General features: G+C 42.6%; 1 protein-coding gene across 1 annotated transcript; it reads right to left on the minus strand.

Moving 5' to 3' along the window:
• Nucleotides 1-2423: 2423 nt before the first annotated feature.
• Nucleotides 2424-26084, minus strand: RXYLT1 (ribitol xylosyltransferase 1). The gene is made up of 6 exons (XM_053556752.1): nucleotides 25809-26084; nucleotides 24959-25114; nucleotides 21364-21466; nucleotides 9878-10192; nucleotides 5695-5865; nucleotides 2424-2855 (listed from the first exon to the last, which is right to left on the minus strand). Exons 1-6 carry the CDS (start codon nucleotides 26038-26040, stop codon nucleotides 2438-2440), a joined length of 1395 nt encoding a protein of 464 aa, XP_053412727.1. The 5' UTR covers nucleotides 26041-26084; the 3' UTR covers nucleotides 2424-2437.
• Nucleotides 26085-26186: the final 102 nt, after the last annotated feature.

Raw genomic sequence — 26186 nt, forward strand, 5'->3', positions numbered from 1 at the left:
TCACACTTTATGGGCTGCAACTTTGTAACAAACGACCTAAACATTTGTGCACATTTCTCACTAATTCTAGAGGCAACTGGTGGCCTGAAGTTGGCTTCCTAAGAAGGAATCCGAGAAGCTTGTATGGTAAAAGGGACACTGGAGAACACCCAGGGTTTTCTTCTGGTGTGATTCACTTTCTCTTGTGCCACAGTCTAGATACTCCAAAGCTTTGCTGGCAACAAATACATCAATGCAGAGAGCAGTGCTAAAGGGATCATGGCCAACAGCAAGTCCCACGTAGAGCAAGGTGCTACAGTCTTGGTAGAACCCTGGTCAAAGGAGAACTGTGTTATAACCTTGGACCTGACCTGCGTCCCCGCTGCAGGGCAAGGCAAGATGGGAACTCTGCCTTCGTGAGACTCTTTGGGAGTTAGTGAGCTCAAGCAACCATAGCAGAGGGATGAGGGGTGCAGAACACAAATACTAATGTTCCTAAGGATACACCTGGGGGAATAAAAGTGCAGTCTCAACACCAGTGGGAGCCGGAAGAGTGAGCCCCTCAGGGAGCACGGAGGCACTCGGCCCAGGGTCGCCCTCTCCGGCTCCTGAGCATTTCTGCTTCCTCAGAGCCCGAGGCTGGCTCCCAGCTCCTGCCCACCACATGCTTTCTGCAGTTTTTACAGCAGACTTCCAAGCTCTCAAAGATGCTTTGAACTAGCTGTTTGCCTCAGTTCTTCCTTTCCTTTTTTGTACACTGTCTGAGGTCACTAGGAAACCTACAAACAGGATGCCCTGGATTCACTGCCGTAGCTGTGACTTGGGGGGTGGGGCCCAGTAGAGTCACTCGGTCTTGAAGTGTGATCGCCTGCTGTGGATGGAGATCTCTGTCGGAGTTGGACAGGGCCCAGCAGGCCCCTGACACTCGGTAGGTCAGGCCCTTTGCCTCCCGCTCTCACAAAGTGTGGGAGAACTTCGGGCTGCTGTGGGACTCTGGCATTCCTGACACGAAGCAGCACAGAAGGGGACAATTATGTTAAACTTCCTGACTACACAGGAGTTAGTTAAGTCACAGAATAGGCTGAACTGATTTCTCAGTAAGTTCCTGAGATAATAATAAATCCAACAATTGATGGTGCTGGAGGACCTGAAGGTAAAACTCCACTCACTCGGCTCCGGCCAAAGCCACTCCTCTCCACGGTGTCAAACACTTCCAATCCCTGTCACATTTGACTTCTGCAGTTACAGGAAGTGCTCGACATGACCGTAGTCAGCCTTTGTCGTGGGTATATCCTGAGCATTACAATTTTACTAGTTTTTTCCTTTCTTAAACTGTGCATACATTTTTTATATAATGACCTCACATAATTATTTCTGTGGGAGAACACGAAACATTCACTCTTACAGTGTTTTTTTTTTTGAGAGAGAGAGTCTCACTGTTGCTCAAGCGAGAGTGCCACGGCACCAGCCTAGCTCACAGCAACCTCAGATTCTGGGGTCAAGAGATCCTCCTGCCTCAGCCTCCCTGGCAGCAGGACTGCAGGCGCCCACCACCACGCCCAGCTAGTTTTCAAATTTTAATAGAGACGAGGATCTCAAACTTGCTCAGGCTGGTCTTGAACTCCTGATCTCAAACCATCCTCTTGCCTGGGCCTCTCAGCATTAGGATTATGGGTGTGACCCACTGCACCCAGTCTCTCCCACAGGGTTTTTCAAAAATACAAGGCCTGTTGTCGTGGCTCATATCTGTAATCCTGGCACTCTGGGAGGGCAAGATGGGAGGATCACTTGAGCTCAGGAGTTTGAGACCAGCCTGAGTGACACCATCTTTACTAAATACCTTGTCTTTATAAAAATAGAAAAATCAGCCAGGTGTGGTGGTGCACACCGGTAGTCCCTGCTACACGGGAGGCTGAAGCAGAAGGATCGCTTGAGCCCAGGAGTTCGAAGTTGCTGTGAGCTGTGATGCTGCCATGGCACTCCAGCCGGGGCAAAAGAGCAAGTCTTTGTCTCAAAAAAACTGCCCCCTGCAAACACAATATATTGTTATTAACAGTGGCCACCGTGTTGTACAATAGATTTCTTGAATTTATTTTCTTAACTGAAATTTTGCATTCTTTAACCAGTACCTACCCTGTCCCCCACACCTCAGCCAAGTGCCCCAGCCCCTGGTAGCCACCATTTTAGAGTGGGTTTGACTGGGTGAGAAAAGTTGATAGATGTGTAATCGTTCACCTTTGTAGAAATGAATATGAGCTACATTTATAGCCTGTACAGGGAGTGGCCCTGTAAGGGAGCACTTCACCAAGGTTAATGTATGTAACCCAGGGTACCTTAACAGGGTTCTATTACAAGGGCCCCTTAAACATTTATAAACACACACACACACAAACACATTCACCCAGTAGTGGCACTGATTTTAAAAATCGCATCTTACTTCAAAATGATAATCAAACAATTAAGGTTTATTACTCGTTAAAAATGAATTTTCTATAATATTAGTAAATTTCATTTTCAGCTCTGACTTGAAGTGTTGATACCACTGAAGTAACATTTTTCTTCTTTCAATCTTTTCTTGTAAAGTTATAGTTTTCTCTTTTTCTAAAACAGCAGGCAGCTCCTCCCAGTTCTGGATAAAGATGAAGGGGGCACCCATGGCCTTGAGGAGCCGCAGGGGGGAGGGACGGGGCCCGGACGCGTTCCCGCAGCTGCCTGTGGTCATCACGTCCTCCAGCACGGGCACCGAGCCTGACGCGCAGGCCTCGTAGATGCGGTAGCACTCGGTGTTCACGCCCACGGGGCACAGCGTGAGGTCGCTCTGCAGCAGGGCCTCCTGGTAGCTCCTGAGACTTTCATTCGTCTCCTGCGGCTGCCACCTAGAAAATGGGGAAGACCATTGCTGCTTTCACTTTGCTAGGTACGTATTCTGTGACAGAAAAGACCCCATCTCGTAATAAAATCAGTTTCAGAAATGGTGAACAAATCACAGGGATGGTGGTGTAAGGGCTATCTGCAATCTCGGCCTGAACAGATTTCTTAGAACTATTTAAGGATAAGAACATTTTGTAGCTGTGTGTCTATACAACCAGGGGTCACAGGAACTAGCTGTGGGTCCACACAACCTGGGGTCACCATAACTCTAAGTAGCGCATTTTCTGAGTCCCAGGCCCTCCCTGCCCCTGCTCCTGAGCAGTGATTACTCCAGTTCTGCTGGTGGAGATGGAAGACAGGGAGTCACCAGGTCAGTCACTTCCTGTTTAGAAGGAAGCGGGGAGGGCACTCCTGAGGAGTAGAGGCGCAATCTTAAGTGGCCAGGGAAGGTTTGCTACAGTTATGTCTGAGTGTGGAGCTGGGGGTGAGGCCAGACTGCACAGACCCGCAGAGGATGCAGTGAAGCCACGGGGGAGGGGCAGACAGCACATGGTGGGCACGCTCAGGGGCAGCAGGAAGCCAGGGTGGCTGCAGGAGTGACCGAGGGGCACAGGTGCAAAAGATAAGGTCTGCATAGTCACGGGGGGTCTATCACGCAGGGTTTTGATCTGGGGCTGACATGACCAGACATGGGTTTTATCAGAATTAATCCAGCTGTTGCATTAGAACAGATGGCACAGGGGCAAAGGTGGAGCCAGGAGACTGGTTCAGAAGCTAGATGTCCCGTCCTCACTGGCCCTGCTTTCTCAGTGAAGCAAGGAATAGGGTCCTAAGCACAAAAGGCTGGGGGAAGTGTTGATGTTTGGACAGAGGCATGAACGGCCTTCTAGGGGAGTTTGTGGACAGAGAAATGTAACATCGTGTGGTCTCCTGAGATTCAAGGCCATGTGTTTAAATCCCCACTGATTTGCACCTTTCTCCAATGGTGTTCACCTGCACGGGTGCAGGGGCAGAACAGGCAGAGCTGGGTTTAACCACAGTTTGGGTTTACCATATGGGACGGGGCAGCTGGGGGCACATATGTAAATCATAGTCATGAGTGCAAGTGACCACGAAATCTAAGTTGAGTAAAGAAAAAACAAAGAGGAGTAAAGGACAAGGGAAGAGCAGTGGGAAGAATGGATTCCCCAAGTCAGATTATCACAGGGAACGAGCTGGACCAAGTTAAGCCAGTGACAGAGACAAAGGCGGCAGGATGTGAGTGACAAAGTCCAGGAAATGAGCATGACGGGCACAGCGTGGTCAGGCAGAGGCTCAGCCCAGAGGGAGAGGAGTGGAGGAGCTGCAGAGACCCAGGAGGAAGGACCATGGACGGAGCACTGGGAAGCACCGAGAAGTGAAGCCAGAGCAGGTCAGAGACACCGTGAGAGTGATCCCGGAGCTACACTCTTCAAATCAGGGGAGAAACCAAACAGTCAGGGTATGATTTCAGAGACTAAGGGCAATGGATGGTTTTGTCTGCTGCCATGAGACTCACAACTAGGGGTATTAAGGACGCCTACGCGACCTCTGGTTTGGTAGTATGAGAGGAGTTTTAACAATGTGTCCCTGATGGACTTTCAGTGTTCTGCCCTGTCCTCACTCATTCCTCTCCAGACACCTGCCCACTGTCCCTACACCTGCCTTAGGGTCTCTGTAGGTGCTCATCCCTCTGCCTGGAGTATCTTCTCCCAAACACACACGAGGCCCCTCCCGCACCTGTTTCAAGTTAGAGCCACGCTCATCTGACTGAAGCCTTTCTGGACACACTCCCCCAGCCCTCCAGGCCTTTTGCTGCTTAGTTCTCAGACTGGGTCAGACCTTCTGACATACGATACATTGTACTTGTCTCCTCCAACCCCCTGTGAGCTCCAGGAGGACACACACTTTGCTTTGCTCCCTGTTCTCTTGTATTTGCTGTGGGTAAAATGGTTCCTGGCAAACAATCATTGCTTGTTAGTGTGACTGAACATGTTAACATTGTAGCTACTGTTAATATGGTCTGTTACATGAACAGTAGAGTTGGGAGCTATGCATTCTTGAGAGAGTACCTGTTATGATTAAAAAATTAAATTCTTTTAATTTAAAAATTAAAAATGTAACTTTTGAGATCTAGACAGACTTTGTAGGCATTACTTCCCTGATGACTCTGCTTTATACTCCATTTGTTCATTTAAAAACAAGGTAAATGATTACAAATTTACTTCCTCAACTCCATGAACACCAGTTGCCTGATTACTATATAAAGATAGAGGAGAGTTAGCCTTAACTAAGGCTGCCCCTCCATCCATCCACTCACCATTTACCCTACACCTATCTCGGGCAAGGCCTAATGTCAGATCGGGGGATTCAAAGACAAATGCATGGTCCCGCCCTCAGGACGGCGGCAGTCTCCTTCCTGGACATGGGAGAAGCACTGTGGGCAGTCTTGGACACCACCTGGTCTGCTGGACAGGGCAGGGATGCAGTTGAGACCCACAGCCATTTACAATCTCCTGTGTAACCAGCAGCCATTACTTAGGAAACCCTAACGATTGTCATTTGTGAATGGCAGTTACTAGTGTTCCTCTGCAAGACAGACCACAGCCACCAGAAGCTCTCCCATTTAGAATGCATGCAGTTTCCGTACAGCTTCGATAACCAGTGTGTCTTCCTGGGACAGGCTGGTACACACAGAGTGTACCACAAGCCATGCTCACTGCCGTACCAACAATGCAACACGCCTCTTAGGAAACCTTTGCTTCCAGAGAAAGCATCCGTCAGCGTGGAGGACCGATGGAGGGGCCAAATAAGCATAGAACTTACTGTTCTCTTGCTGAAACCCAACAGAGCTTATCGTTCCCGTCTTGTTTCAAAATGTCCATTAGTGCCTGTCTGGAGGAATTCTCATAAACGGTGCCCAGGAAGTTACATAAATACGGCCTCTCATCATGCAGCAGCGACCAACTCGCCTCCACCACAGGGAAGTTCCTGTACCTGGAAAACCAGCATACACGGGTCTCAGCCCAGCCTCCTAGGTGGCAGGTACACAGAAAAGACTCAAAATACCATTTCTAAATCTCAAACTGTAGCTTCCCATGCTTATTTTGGGAAAGTCCCTGAATCTACAGACTTAAGAAAAAAAAAAAAAGAAAAAGAACCGCATGTTGACCTCTCTTCAAAAACTGTCACAGAGATTTTGGGCTTGAAGCTGTTTTCTTTCCACGTTAACTTCCATCACTCACCTTCAGCTGCTAGGCATGCTGACCTCTAGACCCTACACTCACAAGGGCCAGGATTTAACAAATGTTTTACAGAACACTCTGGGGTTGGGGGGGATGGGGGAGACGCTGAGCAAAGGGTGTGCAGGATACAGCAGTCAGCTCCAGTGATCTATGGCACAGAACGGTCACTGTCATAAATAACAATGTGCTGTATAGTTCAAATCTGCTCAAAGAGATTTTAAACGTTCTCGCCACAGAAAATGATAAGTGCGTGAGGTGATGGATTTGTTAATTGGCCTAACGTAATCATTCCACATTGTAAACATTTCAAAATATCACACTGTTCCCTGTAAACAAGTACAATTATAAGTTCTCAGTTAAGGAAAAAGATTATAGAACATATACCGCTATAGCAAAAGGCTCTGGAACATTAATCTCAAGGGCTTTTCAAGTTTATTAAAACAAAAATCCTTTGTATGCCACACAGGAGAGGCCTGCTGCAAGTAGCTATTCTTACGGGTGTTGGGAAATAGCAAGATCAAACTGTGCTGAAACAGCCTGCATGAGAGGGTAGACCTCTGGTACCGTGGCCTGCTCCCCTGGGAGGCTGCCTTCCTTAGAGGGCAGAGCTCTGTGCAGTGTCACCTGCTCCCCTTGGGGATTGCCTTCTGCCGTGCAGGCTTTCCTGTGCCTCAACGCAGAGAGCCAGCAGCGTCCTGGGCTCTACTCCTGAGATGCCAGTTGTGAAAACCTCCCTCCAGTTGCAACCCCCACAAATGTCTCCAGACATTACCAAATACCTCCTGGTGGACAAAATTGCCCCAACTGAGAACTAGTGATTCTTGGGAAAGGTCCTGGCCTAGTCCAGCAATACCAGAATTACCAAGAGTTTCACCCTGTACTGTATGAACAGCCTATACAGTGTTACTACAAACAATTTACAAATACAAGCTCTTTGCAAGTGAGAGATTTTTCAGAGGGTCTTTACTCTGGGTTTACTTAACAAGTATCTTTTTGTCTGGTCCTACTCCAAACTTCCTGAGTCAGAATGTTGTAGGAATAGGCCTGGGAATACGTCTTATTAATGTTTCCCTGGGGACATTTGCTTACTAGGCAGCAGTCTAAGGCCAGATCCAGTAGCCAGGGATGGAATAATGCATAAAATGTCTGATTCTGAAGAATCACATCAGCGGAATACTTCCTAATCCACACACCCGACAGGGATTCACTGAGCGCCTCTGTGCAGGCGCTGCTCTGGGCTCTGGACAGAAGCCCCTGCCCTCAGGAGGTCTGAGTGTTCCTACACGTGCTAAGTATCTTAAAGTCAACCTTCTATTAACTGGAAGTAAAAAATACATTTTCCATTTCATAGCTGGAGAAAGCATACAGAGAAACCTCAGCTATTATTTAATTAAACCCTCATTACACAGAAGGAATCTGTGCAAATTCAGCCAGTCCCAAACCCAACAGTATGGTGTGCTTTTGATATAATACCCCTTTTAATTTTTTTTAACCATAAATTATATAGACTCTATCATTGTTTTCTTAAAAAGTGTAATTACCGTTCTCTGCTAAATTTCTCTTTAGGGTAACCCTAATAAACTTGAAAATCTATCCTATGCATGAGGTTTCAAAACTAAAAAGTAACTCATCCACTCTCCTTCTACAAGGAGAAAGCATGCCTAGCAGAGTGTCTACCCTGGAGACAGTGATCTCCACGCACGACACTAGGAGTACATGTAATTATCAGCAACAGTGCTTCCCACATTTTCCTTATGCAATGACATCTTCAAAGCTCGAAGAGCATCAGTATCTAACTCGCATTCCCAACTCCCATAATCCTCTTTTAGTTTTAGTTGCAGACACATTTACAGCCATTAAGCATCTGATTGGTACATTAATTTTCCAGTCCCATGTCGGACCTCTTGACATCTGACACGATTCTCCTATTCTGCTTCAATGTCAGAAGACATCGGGATCTTGGGAATTGCATAAAATGAAAATACATGGCACAAGGACAGTTATGGTTTCTAGGTAGGATTTTCCACTTGATCTTCAGGAACAGGAGTTGTGTCTCTCCTGCCATCAGAGTGATGATGCTGAGTACAGTCTTTAACCTCAGAGTGAGTGATGATGCTGAGTACAGTTTTTGGCCTCAGAGTGAGTGACGATGCTGAGTACAGTCTTTGGCCTCAGAGTGAGTGATGATGCTGAGTACAGTCTTTAACCTCAGAGTGAGTGATGATGCTGAGTACAGTCTTTAGCCTCAGAGTGAGTGACGATGCTGAGTACAGTCTTTAACCTCAGAGTGAGTGATGATGCTGAGTACAGTCTTTAACCTCAGAGTGAGTGACGATGCTGAGTACAGTCTTTAACCTCAGAGTGAGTGATGATGCTGAGTACAGTTTTTGGCCTCAGAGTGAGTGACAATGCTGAGTACAGTCTTTAACCTCAGAGTGAGTGATGATGCTGAGTACAGTCTTTGGCCTCAGACTGAGAGATGATGCTGAGTACAGTCTTTAACCTCAGAGTGAGTGATGATGCTGAGTACAGTCTTTGGCCTCAGACATGTTGATGACGGGGCACAGAAACTAACAGCCTTGTTCAATTTGGAAAACCAATAATTTTAGAATGCACAAAGTTTATGGGAAGAATAGACAGAGATGATCAGTACTGTGGGTGTTACAGTTTACAAGGAGGTCTTACAAATGGTGGAAACAATTCTTCTGGATGATGGAGTGACAGCTGTGAATGGCTTCCCCCTTTACTCCTTAGGTAAGGAGAGGGGAGGGAAGGGCAGACACACCTTCCTTACAGGGGAAATCTTGTCGCTCAGCTTGTGAGCAGTGTGGGGAACAGAGATTCAAGAGAAGAGGAAAGGCTATATGGGAAGATGCATTTTTATAATGCAAACTGAATAAAAAATCAACAAAGGATCACATGGTTTGCAACAGAAGCAATGAGAAAGACAGAAGTGAGAAACCATTTTCTACTGGGAGATGTGTGAGAGAAGTCTGGGCTTCATCCTGGAGACGGCTTCAAGAAGTGTCACACTCAAGAAAATTATAAGCAAAATGAACAAAAACAAATTATTTTATGTAACCTAAAATAGATAACAAAATCATCAGGTGAGCTCATATAAAATTTTAGGAAAATTACGAGTAATGTGCCAACTTGTTTCCAGCCCAAAATAAATAAGAGCTGGGGAATATTCAGGTGGCAGAAAATCTGGACTGGAAAGGGTTTAAACCACTGTAAAATCAAATTACTTCCTTCAAGACTTTTTTTTAAACTTAATGTGGGTGTTTTGTTACCACCGTGTTCCTCCAGGTCTTCCATTCAGTGGGTAGCAGTGTATACGTATGTTTGCTGTTGACAAAGGAGTTCTCTCCCTCTCCCCTTATTTGCATGTTACCTCCTACAAACTTGGTTCAGGGATCTTTCAATTCGAAGTTGACCTTTTGGCTTAGAGCAGGGGACTTGCACAGGTCTGTGGGGAAGCGAAGCTTACAGAGAGAAGACTGTATTTCCTATTCACTGAGACACGTGGTTACATGTTAAATGCAGATATGAACAAATTTGAAGATATAGGAATAAAGACTTTTAAAGAAAAGATAAAATACCCCCAAAACATCATCATCGTCACTAAAGCACGAGACCACACCCTGCTTCTGCCTCTGGGAAAGGCTGCAGCTGGCTTTCAGGATCCCAGAAGAACTACATTTGTTACAATTTAAAACACAACCTTGAGAGTCTGGAAAGGTATAATCTTACTTTATACTTACGTGGCTACTCCTAAAGGCCACTGGAAAACATCCACGTCATTGACCCAGGGACTGTCATATACAAGGAAAAGCAGCTCCACGAAGCCCCCATTTCTTTTGAGGTAGGGGTTTATCCATTCATTATTGCAACGCTCATTTCCAAGCAAAACAACAGCAAGATGCTCGAGTTTTTTAATTTGTACTAAATTTTGTACATAAAGTAACCACTGGGTGGCATAAAAGATCTTTGCTTTTTCTCTTCCATTTAAAATAAGTACCACATTATTCACATCCACAGTGAAGTACCCTGGTACTACAGCTGGACCAGTGATGAAGCTGCCAAAAATAAGAGAACGAAGAGACAAACAGGAACAGAACACAAAGGTATTTGGTATCAGTTCTTAATCATTTTACACAGAATCTACAATGACATTTAATCCATATTCTTTCTAGAAATAAAGTTTCCATAATACAAGTTCTTTTAAATAAGTTTGGATGACGGCACATAGCTGTCGATTAATGGGAAGCTTTGGTTGCAGCCAGATCAACTTGTATTATCAGAAATGCAGCAGCTTTTTTTGTTTTTTTAAACAACACTCAAGTTAAGTGCTGGCTAGAATTTAAGCTCTTAGCAAAGCGGGACCTCCACAGCCGACCCCTCCCTGAGTTGACCTAATCCCCACACACCGGACGTGCACCATATGTGCATGTCAGGACAGCAGCCTCACTCCTCATGGTGACCACCTCGTATGCTCACCAGCTTGCAACAGGACCTGGGCGGTCACCCGACAGAGGTGCTACTGTAGACTAAACAGAGGAGGATGGGGACTGGGGAAGAGTACAAAGAGAGCTTCACCGCTGTTGGAAGTATTTACTAGAAATATTTAATTCTTTTAAGAAGAAAGTTAAGTATCTGAAGCAAGTATGACAGCTGGAATTTGTTAGTTCTGAGTGTGGGTAAATGGGAATTTATTGTATTACTCTGTTTTTACTGTACTTAAAACAGTTTTCATAAAAGGAATACACATCTCATAATCCACATTTTTATTATATATTTCCTAGAACAACCAACATCATTGAAATATTTTTCACTAACATACACTAAGTATAAAAAATACATTTAATTCATCTTCATTTTGGGGGGGACATAGTCTCATTTTGTCCTCTGCTAGAATGCACAGGCATCATCATAGCTCACTGCAACCTTAAACCCTACCTCAGCCTCCCAAATACCTCGGACTACAAGCATGTGCCACAACACCCAGGTAATTTTTTCTATTTTTAGTAGAGACAGATCTCACTCTTGCTCAGGCTGGTCTCTAACTCCTCACGTGATCTCCCTGCCTTGGCCTCTCAGAGTGCTAAGAGTGCTGTACAGGCAGGAGTCCTGCCACTGCGTCTAATTTATCTTAAAATTAGTCACACTAGTCCTGGATTCTTTACATCCTGCTTGAAACATCTCTTTACATTTTGCTATAATCTTTTAATCTTCAGTACAAACATGCCAAATCCTACTTTTATTGCTTCTTATTGTTAGGGAAAGGAAAGCCGAACATTTGTTAAACACACCTTTTATATTAGAGTCACATACATGACACATCAACACTTTCCATGGGTCATCATTGAACTCCCACAACACTGTACAGTACAGTGTTCCCCCCCTGCACCTGAGAAACAGATTTTAGCTGCATGACCCATAACTGCTGAAGCCAAGTTTGAACCAAGTTCTAAATTCAGAGCTTAAGTTACTTTACACCATGGTGGATAAGAAATACTAGAGTAAGTAGAAATTACATGTAGTTAAAACTCAAAATACGTATTTTGGTGTGTGCATGTACCATGTGACGTAAACGACATTATTCTGAAATTAACAGGTCAGGACGGTATTCTGAGTTTGCCTTGGCAGCATCTGGCACTGAAGGTGGGTAATGGCTCAGTAACAGTTTAGAAATTTAGATAATTTGCAGAATCTGAGGGGCTAGAAAACAATTTAGGGATATTATTATAATTAAAATATGTTTAAAATATTTATTATTGATACTATACAAATATGTTTCCTTTAGAATTGTAGGCGTAATTCTTAGGGCATGAGAAGCTTTCCAGTCCTCCTTTCTAACACGAGGTCAATGTCATGAAAGAAGGAAAGGGAACTCTGAGCGAGGTTCTGGGACTTTCGCGAAGCTCCCGCATCCCAGAAAGACCCGGCAGAGTGGGGACACTAAGACCATGAACGTCACGAACTTTTATGTTATTTTTTAAAGCAGATACAACATTTTATTAAGGATAATCTTGATAAACTGCATTTTAAAAAGTTTTCATAAAAGGGATAAAATACACATTTCATAGACCACATTTTCATTATATATTTCCTAGAACAACCAATGTCATTGAAATATTTTTCACTAACATACAGTAAGTATAAAAAATACATTTAATTCATCTTCATTTTTGGGGAGGACAGAATCTCATGTTGATAATTCTCTAATAGTATTTTAATTTCTAAGAGGTAAGACAGTAATACATGTAAAAAAATGTTTGAAACTTATAACAAAAGGAACTAAAATAAATACGAGTCTTTATGCCCTGAGCAAAATATCTGTTATTGCACATCTTTGACATGATTTTGGTATGACTTGGAGGCCTATTTTTCAAACTGTATAGATTTGTTCGTTGCTTTATATAAGCATAATATAGATAATAAACACCTATATTTTACAGTTCAATAAACAATAGCATGAGACTATATATTAAACACCACATTGATAGAGAATGAAATTGCCAAGGTAGTTCAGATCAAAGGGGATGAGAGAGAAAGGTTGAAGTTGAAATGCATCCCAGGAAATAGAAGCAATGTGGAAAAAAGGCAGAGAGACAGGTAAGCTTGTGATTTAAAGATACAAGGAGAATGAAATCACATATGGGTAACAAAACTAATTTGGTTGGGGGGGAGGAGTAGGTTATAAAGATAAAGGAAGTAAAAAAGAGCTGGTAAAATGGTATCTGGTACAAAAGTTCTATTCAATAAATGTTAGCTATTGTTTTTGGGGGGACAGAGTCTCACTTTGTCACCCTCCATAGAGTGCTGTAGTGTCACAGCTCACAGCAACCTCAAACTCTTAAGCTCAAGCGATCAATCCTCTTGCCTCAGCCTCCCAAGTAGCTGGGGACTACAGGTGCCTGCTACAACACCCAGCTAGTTTTTAGAGACGGGGTCTTGCTCTTGCTCAGGCTGGTCTTGAACTCCTGAGCTTAAGCAATCCACTCACCTCAGCTTCCCAGAGCGCTAGGATTACAGGCACAAGCCACCACACCCTGCTCAATGTTAGCTATTATTAAAATATATAAAGAAGCAAGGAAGAATATTATGTAAAATTATAGCATAGTTTTAATTATAATGTAAATAGAAAAAAGGCTGGAAGCAGACGTGATAAAGTGCTAAGTGTAAAACCTTTGTTTTTGGAGTAATGAGCAAAATAGAATTATGAGTGATTAAAAATGTTACCTTTTCGAAATGTTCCATGAGTTATTACTATACCCACTTTAAAGAGTATTTTGTTATAAATTTATCTTAAAAAGAAAACTATAATTTTAAAATCAATGAGCTTGTAAAATTTGACTACTGAATATTTCAAAATTTTCAAACACTTATTTATTTTTGAGACAGAGACTCACTCTGTCACCATGGGTACAGTGCAGTGGTGCCGTCACAGCTCACTGCAACCTCAAACTCCTGGGCTAAAGCGAGTCTCCTGCCTCAGTCTCCTGAGTAGCTGTGACTACAGGTGCTGTACTGGTAGAGACAAGGTCCTGCTCTTTCTCAGGCTGATCTCAAACTCCTGGCCTCCTAGAATGCTAGGATTACAGGTGTGAGCCACTGCATCCTGCCTGAATATTTCAAATAAGTTAAAAATCTTAAGTAAAAAATGCATTAAAATGGAAGAAAACATTTTGTAATTTAGTCAAAAAAGTTAAAAAAAGTTTTTAACTGAAAGAAGTTTTCTGTCTGCTGAGGAGGAGGACAGGTATGTTGTGGGCAGAGGGGCGTGAACTCACCCATCCAGCTCTGCACGGAGGCACAACAGTACCAGCCACGCAAGCCGGAAACCGGGGACTTGCCAGGTTTGTTTTTCTCATTCTCCTATCTAATTATTTCCTAAATTCTGGTAGTTCCCTTCACTGTCTCTCTTCCAGATACTTCCAATCTTTCACCTGCTCTGCCTGCACCAAGTTGTTTCCTTTACATCATTTTTTTCATACGGCTGCTAGAGAAATCTATACAAAAGAGAAATCTGGACAGCACTGCTCTCCTGCCTAATCATTCTCAATTGCTTTTCACTGCCCAAGAATCAAGTCCGAGAGCCTCAGCATGGTACACACCAGACCCATGGCCATCGCCCTGGCCCAGGTTCTCCGTCTCAGCTCCCCTCCCTTACCTTCGCACTCTAGGGATCCTGACTGGTCTGCAATTCCACGCACAAACCTAGCTCTATCAGTATAAGCCTCTGATATTACCTCTGCTGGGAATACACTCTCTCCTTTCATTTTTTATTGAGACTGAGTCTCATTCAGCTGCCCTGGGTAGAGTACTGTGATGTCTTAAGTCACAGCAACCTCAAACTCCTGGGCTCAAGCGATTCTCTTGCCTCAGCCTCCCGAGTACCTGGGACTACAGGCATCCACCACAATGCCTGGCTAGTTTTTCCATTTTTAGTAGAGACGGGGTCTCGCTCTTGCTCAGGCTGGTCTCGAACTCTTGAGCTCAAAGGACCCTCCTGCCTCAGCCTCCCAGAGTGCTAGGATTACATGTGTGAGCCACCGTGAATGGCCGATATTTTGATTCTTTTAAAATATACTTTTAGTTCTCTGCGGCTTGTTCTATCACCTATACATTTACACTTAAAAACCCAGGTGTTTTAACTCCACGGGTGGGATCACCATAAAATCTTGCTTTTATAGACTTTGCTGACCAGGTGGGCATTTTTCACAGTGGTAACTATAAAAGGGTCCTTTAGAAATAAGATATTAAGATATTCCTTTCAGTGTTCCATGGAATATATAAATTAGTCATTTATACACAAATCCACTACCACCTCCAGCTATGTGAATGTGGGAGGAGACACTAATGTCTCATGCCACAGACCAGGGAGGGTGGAAGACTCAGGATTAATGCTCAGCAAGTACTTACTGAGAGTGAACTAATGAATAGTCAGATCTCTAAAACTACTGAGTAGCTTGATGTTTGAAGACTCATGCATTCAATACCAGTATAAATACATTTGCCAAAACTAAGTAGCAATGATATTTTAGTTTAGTCAAAGTTTTAAGCAACATAACTAACAATTTAGTAAGAATTGCAACTGTAGAAAAACAATTTCTCATTTCCAGTAATGAAAAGAAGAAAGAGTGGGCTGTAATTAGGGATCTGAGTGTCCTGTAACTGCCAGACATTGACAAAGAGTGGGAACGGGAGCGGGGGCTGAAGCTCCAGCTGTGGAAACTCCGCCTGCGACAGGGTATTCGGAAACGCAGGCTCAGCTAGGTTGACACAGCCCCTGGAATCCTAGTGGAATGTACATGGAAAACAAAAAGCTATTACCTACAGAACGGCCATGAGAAACTCTGGTTCCTGGAGAGCTCCTTTCTCTGAAGTCATTCACAGCCCTGTAACCAAGAGTTTCCTCTCCCTGGAGTTGATGCCCAATTTAAGAGATGAGTCACCAGCAGATGACTGATTCAAGAAACGGCATTTATCTTATTAAACAGTCTTTGGATGTTATAAGAAGTTGCTTACTTGCTGCTCTATTCTTATCTATCTACAAGTTCTTTTTAGGTAAGGATGATTAACCTAAAACATTCCTGTTTATTCAGACTATTTATGATTCACTAGGACGAACTGTGTTCTGAGGAGAAAATAACATACTACTGTCCTGTGAGTCAGTTTTATCTTTTCAAAAGTAAGTTCTTATTCCTTATAGTTTTAAAGACAGTAGAACCTCTGTAAGGTGGCCACCCAAGTGACTGTAACAGACTGGTCAACACACAGAGGTGGCCACCATAAGGAACTGGGGCTCTGTCCGACAGGCATATGTGGTACATGTCTGTCTGTGAGAGTCAGGCCGACTGAAGGTGGTGGTCAGTGCAGGGAGAGGGTCAGCTACGGGGGGGTCTTCTATGGTTTTCTATTATCACCCTGCTTCTCTCCACATCTACTGTTACGCAGACAGCTACCTGTAGCTAAGGGAAATCTGAGTTCCCAAAGCACATGAGGCCTCCTAAACATAACACCAAGAAGCTAATTTATTTCTATTATAGTATTATGTTAGATTGGTGAGAGATTTTTCCTTTTCTTGCCTCTGTCACTGTTCCAACATCAGGGAGACTTTTACTGTAGCACTTCACTCTTTTTATTATTATGAGTATAGCAAAAAAGGTCTCATGATTCACTCTAAGCAAAAGCATCTGAGAACCCTGTAAGTATGTGTTCCCTGAACCTAAAATTCACTGAAGGATAAACACAACCTTAAAAAAAAACCAATTTTTAAAAATGTCAAGCACTAAAAGACAGCAAGAATTAGGCACTTTATGATGTGCAAAAAAAAAGGTTAAATACTAGAGAAAAAGGATTATGGTAACTTTGTAATTAAATTATCACAAAGAGTACATTAAAATCTAAAAACTTTGAAAAGTCAAGAGGAAGGTAAGTTAAACTGAGTGGTAGCAAGATTAGGAAAAAAATTTCATACTCAAAGTACAGATAAGCATCTCTATAAATATCTCATTTAAGAATTCAACATGATGCCAGCCTAGCGTCATGTATGTGGTCTCTGCTACTTGGGAGGCTGAGGCAGGAGGATAGCTTGAGGCTAGGAAGCAGAGACTGCAGTACCCTAACCCTGTATCTGTGAATAGCCACTGCACTATAGCCTGGGCAACATACCAAGATTCCATCTGTAAAACCAAAAGAATTCAACATGCTATTATGAAATTAAACATATCTAACATTGGAGGTGACTTTCTGATGATGTAGACCAATCTACCATGATAAAGACCATGATTTGATCCCATTTTTATTACTTAATAGTCCAGTGGTTCTCAACCTGTGGGCCGCGACCCACAGGACCTGTATTAAAGGGCCATGACATTAGGAAGGTTGAGAACCACTGCAATAGTCATTCAGTCTCTCAGGGCATCAAGGTTTTTGGTTTTGTTTTGTTTTTTCAAGATGGGGTCTTGCTCTATTGCCCAGCTGGAGTACAGAGGCTATTCACAGGCACAATCATCACACATTAGGCTTTAAACTTCTGGGCTCATGTGATCGTCCTCTCAGACTCCTAAATGACTGGACAGTAGGTCTGAGACATCATGCCTGGCTCAGAGTTTTCATTTATAAAATTGGAAAACCACCAACATCACAGGATGGATATAAGGATTAAAATTCACTGAGGTAATGTTTGTGAAAGCATTGGAGCACAGCAACTGCTTTGTTTTGTTGATTCAAGATTCCTTTTACTTTAAGTGCTCATGCAAAAGCTCCAGCAAGTTATTCAGAAAGTCTAGCTAAGACAAATGATGAACGCGGCTACGCTAAACAACAGATTTTCCATGTAGGTGAAATAGCCTTGTCTTAGAAGATTACATCTAGGACTTTTATAGTTAGAGAGGAAGAGCCAATGACTGGCTTCAAAACTTCCAAGAACTCTTCCGTTAGGGGCTAATGTAGGTGGTGACTTTAGTTGAAGCCAATGCTTGTTACAATTCTGATAATCCCAGGGCCTTTTTTTTTTTTTGAGGCAGAGTCACACTATGTCGCCCTTGGTAGAGTGCCGTGGTGTCACAGCTCACAGAAACCTCAAACTCTTGGGCTTAAGCAATTTTCTTGCCTCAACCTCCCAAGTAGCTGGGACTACAGGTGCCCACCACAATGCCCGGCTATTTTTCATTGCAGTTGACATTGCTGTTTAGCTGGCCTGGGCTAGGTTCAAACCTGCTATCCTTGGTGTATGTGGCTGGCGCCGTAACCACTGAGCTATGAGTATCAAGCCATAAATCCCAAAGCCCTTAAGAACTATGCTGAATCTACTCTGCCTGGGCTCTACAAATGGAACAAAGCCTAGGTCACTGCATATCTGTTTGTAGCATGGTTACTGAATATTTTAAGTCCATTGTTGAGACCCACTGCTCAAAAGGATTTCTTTCAAAATATTACTGCTCACTGACAGTGCACTTGGTTATTCCAGAGCTCTGATGGAGATGTACAAGATTAATGTTTTCACGCCTGCTAACATAATATCCATCCAGTAGCCCATGGAAGAGGGAGTAGTTTTGACTTTCAAGTCTTCTTATTTAAGAAATACATTCTGTAAGGCTACAGCTGCCACAGATAGTGATTCCTCTAATACAGTGGTTCTCAACCTGTGGGTCGCGACCCACAGGAACTGTATTAAAGGTTTGCGGCATTAGGACAGTTGAGAACCACTGCAATAGGTCTGAGCAAAGTAAATAAAAAACCTTCTTGAAAGGATTCACCTTTCTAGATGCTAAGAAGAACATTAGTGATTCATGGGAGGAGGTAAAAATATCAACAGTAACAGGGGTTTGGAAGAAGCTGATTCAAAACCTCACGTGACTTTGACAAATTTAAGACTTGAGTGGAGGAGGTAAATGCAGATGTGGGTGAAATAGGAGGAGAACTAGAATTAGAGGTGGAGCCTGGAGATGTGACTCAACTGCTATAATCTGTTAAAACCTGAATGGAAGAGGAGTTGCTTCTTATGGATGAGCAAAAGAAGTGGTTTCTTCACCTCTGGTGAAGATGCTGTGAATGTTGTTGAAATGACAACAAGGATTTAGAATATTTCATAAACATAGTTGACAAAGCAGGGACAGGGTTTGAAAGGGATGACTCCAATTTTGAAAGAAGTTCTACTGTGAGTAAACGCTACCAAACAGCACTGCATGCTACAGAGAAATCTTCTGTAAAAGGAAGATGGATGCGGCAAACTTCATTGTTGTCTAATTTTCAGAAATTGCCACAGGCACCTAAACCTTCAGTGATTCCCACCTATCAGCCAGTCGCTGTCAACACTGAGGCAAGACCCTCCACCAGCAGACAGCTTATGACTCACTCAACGCTCAGATGGCTGGCAGCACTTTTTTGGCAAGAAAAGTATTTTTTAATTAAGGTACGTGCATTGTTTCGTCAGACACAATGCTACTGCACACTTAATAGGCAACAGTCTAGTGTAAACATAACGTTTATATGCACTAGGAAACCAAAACGCGCTGTGACTCATTTTACTGTGGTGGTCTGGTATGGCACCCACAGTTTCTCTAAGGTATGCCTGTATAAAATCTCGTGTAAAATTTCAGAAGGGAGGGATAAATTTGGTTTTCTTTTTGATGTTAATGCTGTTTGTTCAAATTGTTCCCTATCATTATAAAATTTTAAGCTTAAAGATGCTTTCCTTACCAATTTTAAATAATTTTTCTAAAAATTCTGTATTTGGGTAAAACTATTCAACTACTCTCAGTGATATGCTTTACAAATACTAAAATATTAGATTTAAACACACAATACACATTTACTTTCAAACACCGAAATCCAACTATTTTAAGTTTAATACTATTATATAAGCTCTTACAAGAGATTAGATCAACAGAAACGTAGAGAAAAGGAAATATAACTATTATCAATGATTTTAAAAAGCCTGTTTATTTTTCAAGTATGATTACACTGAAAAGATATGAACAATGACATTGCTTTCCAGGTATATACAAAGTAAAGAAAGTTGCAGTAAAAATGAAAATGAAATTGAGATTAACTATAGCTTTTCCTCTCTTGATTTTTGTAAAAAAGAATAAAATCCTAATAGAACCCACAATCACATTTTCCCTAATAAAGCAACTGTTTGTTGCTTGTAAAATAAGCATTTAAAAATATTTTTAAATGTTTTTATTTCAATAAGAAAGCAATAGCTAACAAAAATAGCCTTATTGTACATGATAAAATTATCACAGTTTTTCTAAATAAAAATAATCTCAATTCTATCTAAAAACATTCAGAAAATACGTAGTCACAGATAAGAATTTTATAAAAACAAAAGACAAAGTCTTAGCAATACATTGGTTTCTGGCTGGTTGCAATGACTCATGACTGTAATCCCAGGAGTGTGGAAAGCCAAGTGGGAGGATCACTTGAGGCCTCGGTTCAAGACCAGCCTGGGCAACAGAGAGAGAGAGAAATCCTGTCTCTACAAAACAAACCCCCCCAGAACAATTAGCCAAGCATGCTAGTGTGTGCCTACAGTCCCATCTACCCAGGAGGCCGACATGGGAGGATCCCTTGAGCCCAGAAGTCTGAGGTTATAGTGAGCTATGATGCCACTGCATTCCACCCTGAGAGAGTAAAACCCTGTCTTTAAAAAAAATTTAAAAAATGAAAATAAAAAATAAAAGTCAGGTACAGTGATTCATGCCTGAAAGCCCAGCACTTTGGTAGGCCAAGGTAGGAGGATTACTTGAGCCTAGGAGTTGGAGACTAGACTGGGCAATAGTAAGAATCCATCTCTACAAAAAAATAGAAAAATTAACCAGGTGAGTGAGTGAGTGAGCACCAGTAGTCCCAGCTCTTAGGAGATGCAGGCAGGAGTGTTTGAGCTCAGCAGTTTGAGGCTGTAGTGGCTTCGATGGTATTACTGCACTCTAGCCCCAGCAAGAGGACAGGGAAACCCTATCCCCTCCGCCAAAAATAAAAATTCATTACTTACATAAATATTTGTGAGTATTGCAGAAAAGTGGTAATCTATACCATTAATCATGATAGAATTCATACAAGATTTTTTTTTTTGTTTTGTAGAGACAGTCTCACTTTGTTGCCCTCACTAAAGTGCTGTGGCGTCACAGCTCACAGCAACCTCCAGCTCTTGGGCTTAGACTATTCTCATGCCTCAGCCTCCCAAGTATTTGGGACTACAGGCACCCACCACAACACCCGGTTATTTTTTTGTTGCAGTTTGGCTGGGTCCGGGTTTGAACCCACCACCCTTGGTACATGGGGCCAGCGCCCTACTCACTGAGCCACAGGCACCTCCCATGAAGTATGATTTAATGAACAAAAATTTTAATACTGATAAGCAACAGCTTTGATACTTAAGTATTACGAAAAATGAACATGCCTATCATATTAAAAAGTTAGATTTACATATTATTCCTCCAATGTATAGAATTAAATGCTCATCACCAATCAAATGTCACAAAAGGAAGAGTATAAATTTTTCTATCATATAATCAGATAAAATAGACAATTCCAAAAAAAGAGTATTTTTAACATCCAATTTCATTAAGAAAATATCAAAGTAAGCTTTAACTAAAAATATGTATGAGATTTAGTTCTGTATATCCATCACAAGTTAAAATGGGAAAAAATTTTTTTTCATTTTTCTTCTAGAATTCACATAAAATACTGCACAGCAACACACCGGAAGTTAATGTTGCATAACCAGTAGTACCTGTAATGTGTTCTTCCTACAACTGACTTTCCTTCTCTCCACTGAGCAGTCACATCAGTGGGATCAAGTAAGCCTTCAAAAATATGCTCCCAGAGATACAAGCCTAGTAATTAAAAACAAAAACAAGACACATTTATATTCTTGTCACTCTGGTGCATGAGGTAAGTATATGCTCTGCTTCTTGAATCATCTGACTTGAAACCAGCACTTTTCCCCTTTGGTTCACTGTGTATTAAGTAACAGTTCAAAATCATCAATACGGTGGCTAACAAGATAGAACTCATTAGTTTTTAGGATGAAATGTGGCAAAATGTGAATTATATTAATGACGACAACCTCTCTTACTTTATTTTTTTATTTTTTGAGACAGAGTCTCAAGCTGTCACCCTGGGTAGAGTGCCGTGGCTTCACAGCTCACAGCAACCTCCCACTCTTGGGCTCCAGCGATCCTCTCAGGCAATAGTGAGAATCCATCTCTGCATCTCAGTTTTTCTGTTCTTAGGAGAGACAGAGTCTCCCTCTTGCTCAGGCTGGTCTCAAACTCCTGAGCTCAGGCAATCCACTCACCCTGGCCTCCCAGAGTGCTTACCAGGATTACCGGCATGAGCCACCCTGCCCAGCTTCTTACTTTAGATTTCAGAATCCCCTAATTACTACTGTACCATTATTACCTGTCTTATTCTGAAATGTATTGTATTACAAATCATACTATTGTAATGATAATACTAATGTATTGCATTATAATCATACTACTGTATGATTCAACTACCTTCCTATCTTAACCAGGGGATTCACCTTTTTATGGCTCATGTACACACCCATGTTCAGTGTTGTCAGGGGACACCGCCCCTTCCTCACTTGAACACACTCCTGACTGCAGGGTGCCCTTCACAGACAAATGCCACTGGACCTCTCTCCTTATGGCAGCCTGGTGTTTTATTGTGACTTCCACTGAACAAATGCTTTTTATAAGAGAACAGTGTCACGCAATAAGGTAATAAGTGTATGAAGACCACATAACACCTCCAGGAACCTTTGTTTAAAAAAAAAATATTTACATTGAAAGATGTGTTTTGTCCTATTCTCATTACATCCTGGTAGTAAAGGCATCCAAAACAACCATGTTTTAAAACGTGGTCAATTAGATGAAGCTCTCCCACTGAGAACAATGTTCCCTTGTATTCCCACAAAAGACGTCCATGTCCTAATCTCTAGAACCTGTGACTATGTTATTTGCCATGGCAAAGAGACTTTTAAAATACAATTAAGTCAGGAATACCAAGGTGAAGGGATCACCACGGGCTATCTGGTGGGCCCTATGTAATCACAAGAGTCCTCCCAAGATGGGGGAAGGAGGACCAGAGTGAGGAGGGAAGATGGGAGAATGGAAACCCATGTCAGAGCAAGGCAGCTTCTAGAAACTGCAGGACAAGGAAATGGGTTCTCCTCCACAACCTGCAAAAGTAACAGCCCTAAGACACAGATAAGACTTTTGCCTTCAGAAACGGAAGATAATAAATTTGTGTTGTTTTAAGCCACTAAATTTGTGGTAATTTGTTATGACAGATTTTGGAAACTATGGATTATCTAGTTACAGATTATGGTACCTGGAAAATGGGGTGCTATAGGAAGAAATACTTCAACATGTGGAAGTGGCTTTAGAGTTGGGTAATGGGAAAAGGCTGGGAGAATTCTGAGAAACAAAATTTCAGAAGCTGAGATTAAATTGCTCTGAATAGACTGCAGGTAGAAATAAGGAACTTAACAGCTCAGTTAGTAAGAACTCAGAAGGAAGGGAGGCACACAGCAGAGAAAACCTATGTTATTATCCTAGAGAACACCTGACTTGTTGGCAGCAGACTGAGTATTAAATATGGTAGAAACACGCGTGTTAAAGCAGCGCCTAACATGCACTCCTGGTGAAGAGTCAGAAGGCAACAAAGAACATGTTACTAGAAAGAGGAAGAAAGAGAACCTTGTCACATAACTGCAGAAAGCTTACCTGAACTGTGTCCTATAGTTATATGGAAAGAACTTGTAATCAACTTGGGTTATATGGAAAGAACTTGTGATCAACTTGGATGTTTAGCTGAAGAGGGTTCCAAGCAAAGTGTTAAAGGTACGAACTGATTTATTCTTGATTATAGTAAAATGTAAGAGAAAAAAAAAAAAAGACTGAGAAATGTTAAGCAGATAGGAACCAGAATTTCATGATTTGGAACATTCTCAGATTATTAAGACTCCAAAGGGGTGACAAAATACATTTACTATCAGAAAAGTGTGCTCTGAAAAGGAAGCCAAGGATGTGGCTAAACAACGTTCTGCTTATACAGAAGATGAGAATATTCATCCACACAAAGGGCCCTTAAAAAGATTATGCATGAAACTTACAGCCTCCTCAGCCATTTCAACAGGAGCCAGAAATAGAGACGAGATTACTCAGGAAAGACCTGTGGAGAAACTTCTTTTTTAATGGAGTGAATTCTGTGACATACACAGGAGACCCACAAAGTTTTGAAAGTGTTATATTAGTAGAAACACTGCCAGGATGAACTAAGAGAGAGGTCAAAATGAAAGAAATCTGTTTGGTTCCCCAAATTCTACCAGCAGAAAACAGGCAGAAACAACTGCTAAGCTGCCAACATGTGCTACCTTCATGAAAAAAGAAAAGATGACTCCAGTGGTGAAGCTAAAAGGCCAGAAGGCAAAGCTGCAAGCCACAGATGATTCTTAGGCCTGAAATCCTAACGGAGCTTGCCTGATCAGATTTCAAAGTTGCTTAGACCAGTGACTCAATTTTGCCTCCATTTTCTCCCCTTCTGAATAGGAATGTCATATCCTATGACCGTTATCTGGGGAACAGGTAAATGAAAATAGCATTTGATAAAATTCATCTGGCTACTTTGTGCTGATTGGATTGAAGAGAGAAAAATCAGGGTACAAAAATACCTGTTAAGATATAAAATAAATTAAAAACTAAAATGGGGAAGTGGAGATTTAAGGAAAGAAATCAATATTGGAGACTTTAGTTAAAAAAAAAAAAAAAAAAATTGTTAGAACACAATGATTCCAGGCCTGGTTCAAGTACTTGAAATTCAGAGGTCAGAAGTAATCTCCAAGGATGTGTATTTGTAGGTAAGCATGAATGAATTTATGAAACACCATCACTGGCATATTAAAGGCTCTTAGAAAGGCCTGCCATGAAGAACCCCATTTAAACTTGTCTCTCCAGCGTTTCCCAAACTTGTCTGGCCAAAGGCAAGGGTCACATTGTACTTGTATATCAAGTTCCAATAAATACACAAATTTGTGAAAATTCAGTTGACATATGCACTTCAATATGGTGATGTCACACAACTTACTTACTATATCTACAAATGAAGGTGTGCTCTGCTAAAGACCAGCAATGGGATGTCTGTGTATTTGCACATGGATGTTGTATAATGGGAAAGAGAAATGAAATACTGACAAAAAGTGAAAAAATTTATGATACCTTAATTGATAAATGATAAAAAAGCTACAAGTTTAATATCAATAAAGTACACTTCACAATGCTTTTTACACATCTTCCTTCTATTAATACACTTTAACTTACCAATGGCAGCTTTGCTCCAGATTTGTACACTTAGTTCTGTTTTTCCTTTTGTGGATTTATTTAATATTTGAAGACTAGTTTTAATTCTTTGTTGTTGCTCATTTTTTTCATCTCCTTCCCAAGGATTCCATTCTTCCATTTCCAGTGGAGGCTGTTCTGTTGTAAAAAGAGCAACAGTGAGGTCCAAGGGCAGGTCAACTCAAGTCACTTAAATTCGATGTCAAAGAGCTCTAATTTCATCCTATCTTTAACTTTTCAGCGATAGAGCAACAAAATTTTAACTAAACACAATTTAAAAGAACATCAACAACTTAATTTTTATTGAATCTTTACTCTGACCTTAGAAATGAAATGTTAACTTGAGAGAGGAAAATTTTCTCCCTCAAAACAAAACTTAAAAAAAAAAATGAATAATATGGATCAGGTTAAATGTTTAACTTCTGTAATTATCAATGGTATATATGTCACGTACGCATAAAAACTTCACAGTGTAGGGTCCGCTACCTTTAGGTACTACGGTGCGGAATTCTCAGTCAAGGGAGAAGGAAAGCTGAGTCTGATGCTAAGATGCGTGAAAACGCAGGACAGTGGAGAGGAAGGGCTCTGGCCTTCCCGAGTCGCTGCTCTGCGTTTAAACGCGCAGACAGGTGTCTCGCCTCGGCGCGCTGAGCGCCCCGCCCCGCCCCCACCCGAGCAGCATCCCGCCGGCCCGGCCTCCGGGACCGTCTACGGTAACAGGGGCTGCAGGTGCGCGCCGCGGGCCTCGGCTGGGGAGTGGGAACCGGAACAGCCGGCGACGAGGCTGCAGGTGGAGAAGCGCACCCGGCCCAGCCCCGCCGCCCCGTCCTACCTCGGCCGCCCCGGTCTCGCGCGGCGGCCGCCCCCTTCCTCAGGCCCCGGGCGACCGTGGCCGGCGCCTGGCGGCGGCGCCCGAAGAACACATGGTAGGCGGCGTAAAGGGAGAAGAGGCAGTACAGGGCGATGGCAGAAGAGCACAGCCGCCTCCGCGTCAGCCGCATCCCACTCGGCCTTCCTGCCAGGCCGCCGCCGCAGCGCAGCGGGGGAGAAGCGCAGCCGCACATCCACGCAGCCGCCCGGCTGACATCCGGCGCAGGCGCAGGCGCATCCCGGCGGAGGGGGAACCGTCCCCTCCCGCGGCGCCTCCGCCCCGCCCCCGACGCAGCTCCGCCCCGACGCAGCCTCACTCCAATGCAGCCCCGCCCCAGGC

The sequence above is a fragment of the Nycticebus coucang genome, chromosome 12 (genome assembly GCF_027406575.1).
Source record: "Nycticebus coucang isolate mNycCou1 chromosome 12, mNycCou1.pri, whole genome shotgun sequence".
In the NCBI taxonomy this organism is placed as follows: Eukaryota; Metazoa; Chordata; class Mammalia; order Primates; family Lorisidae; genus Nycticebus; species Nycticebus coucang.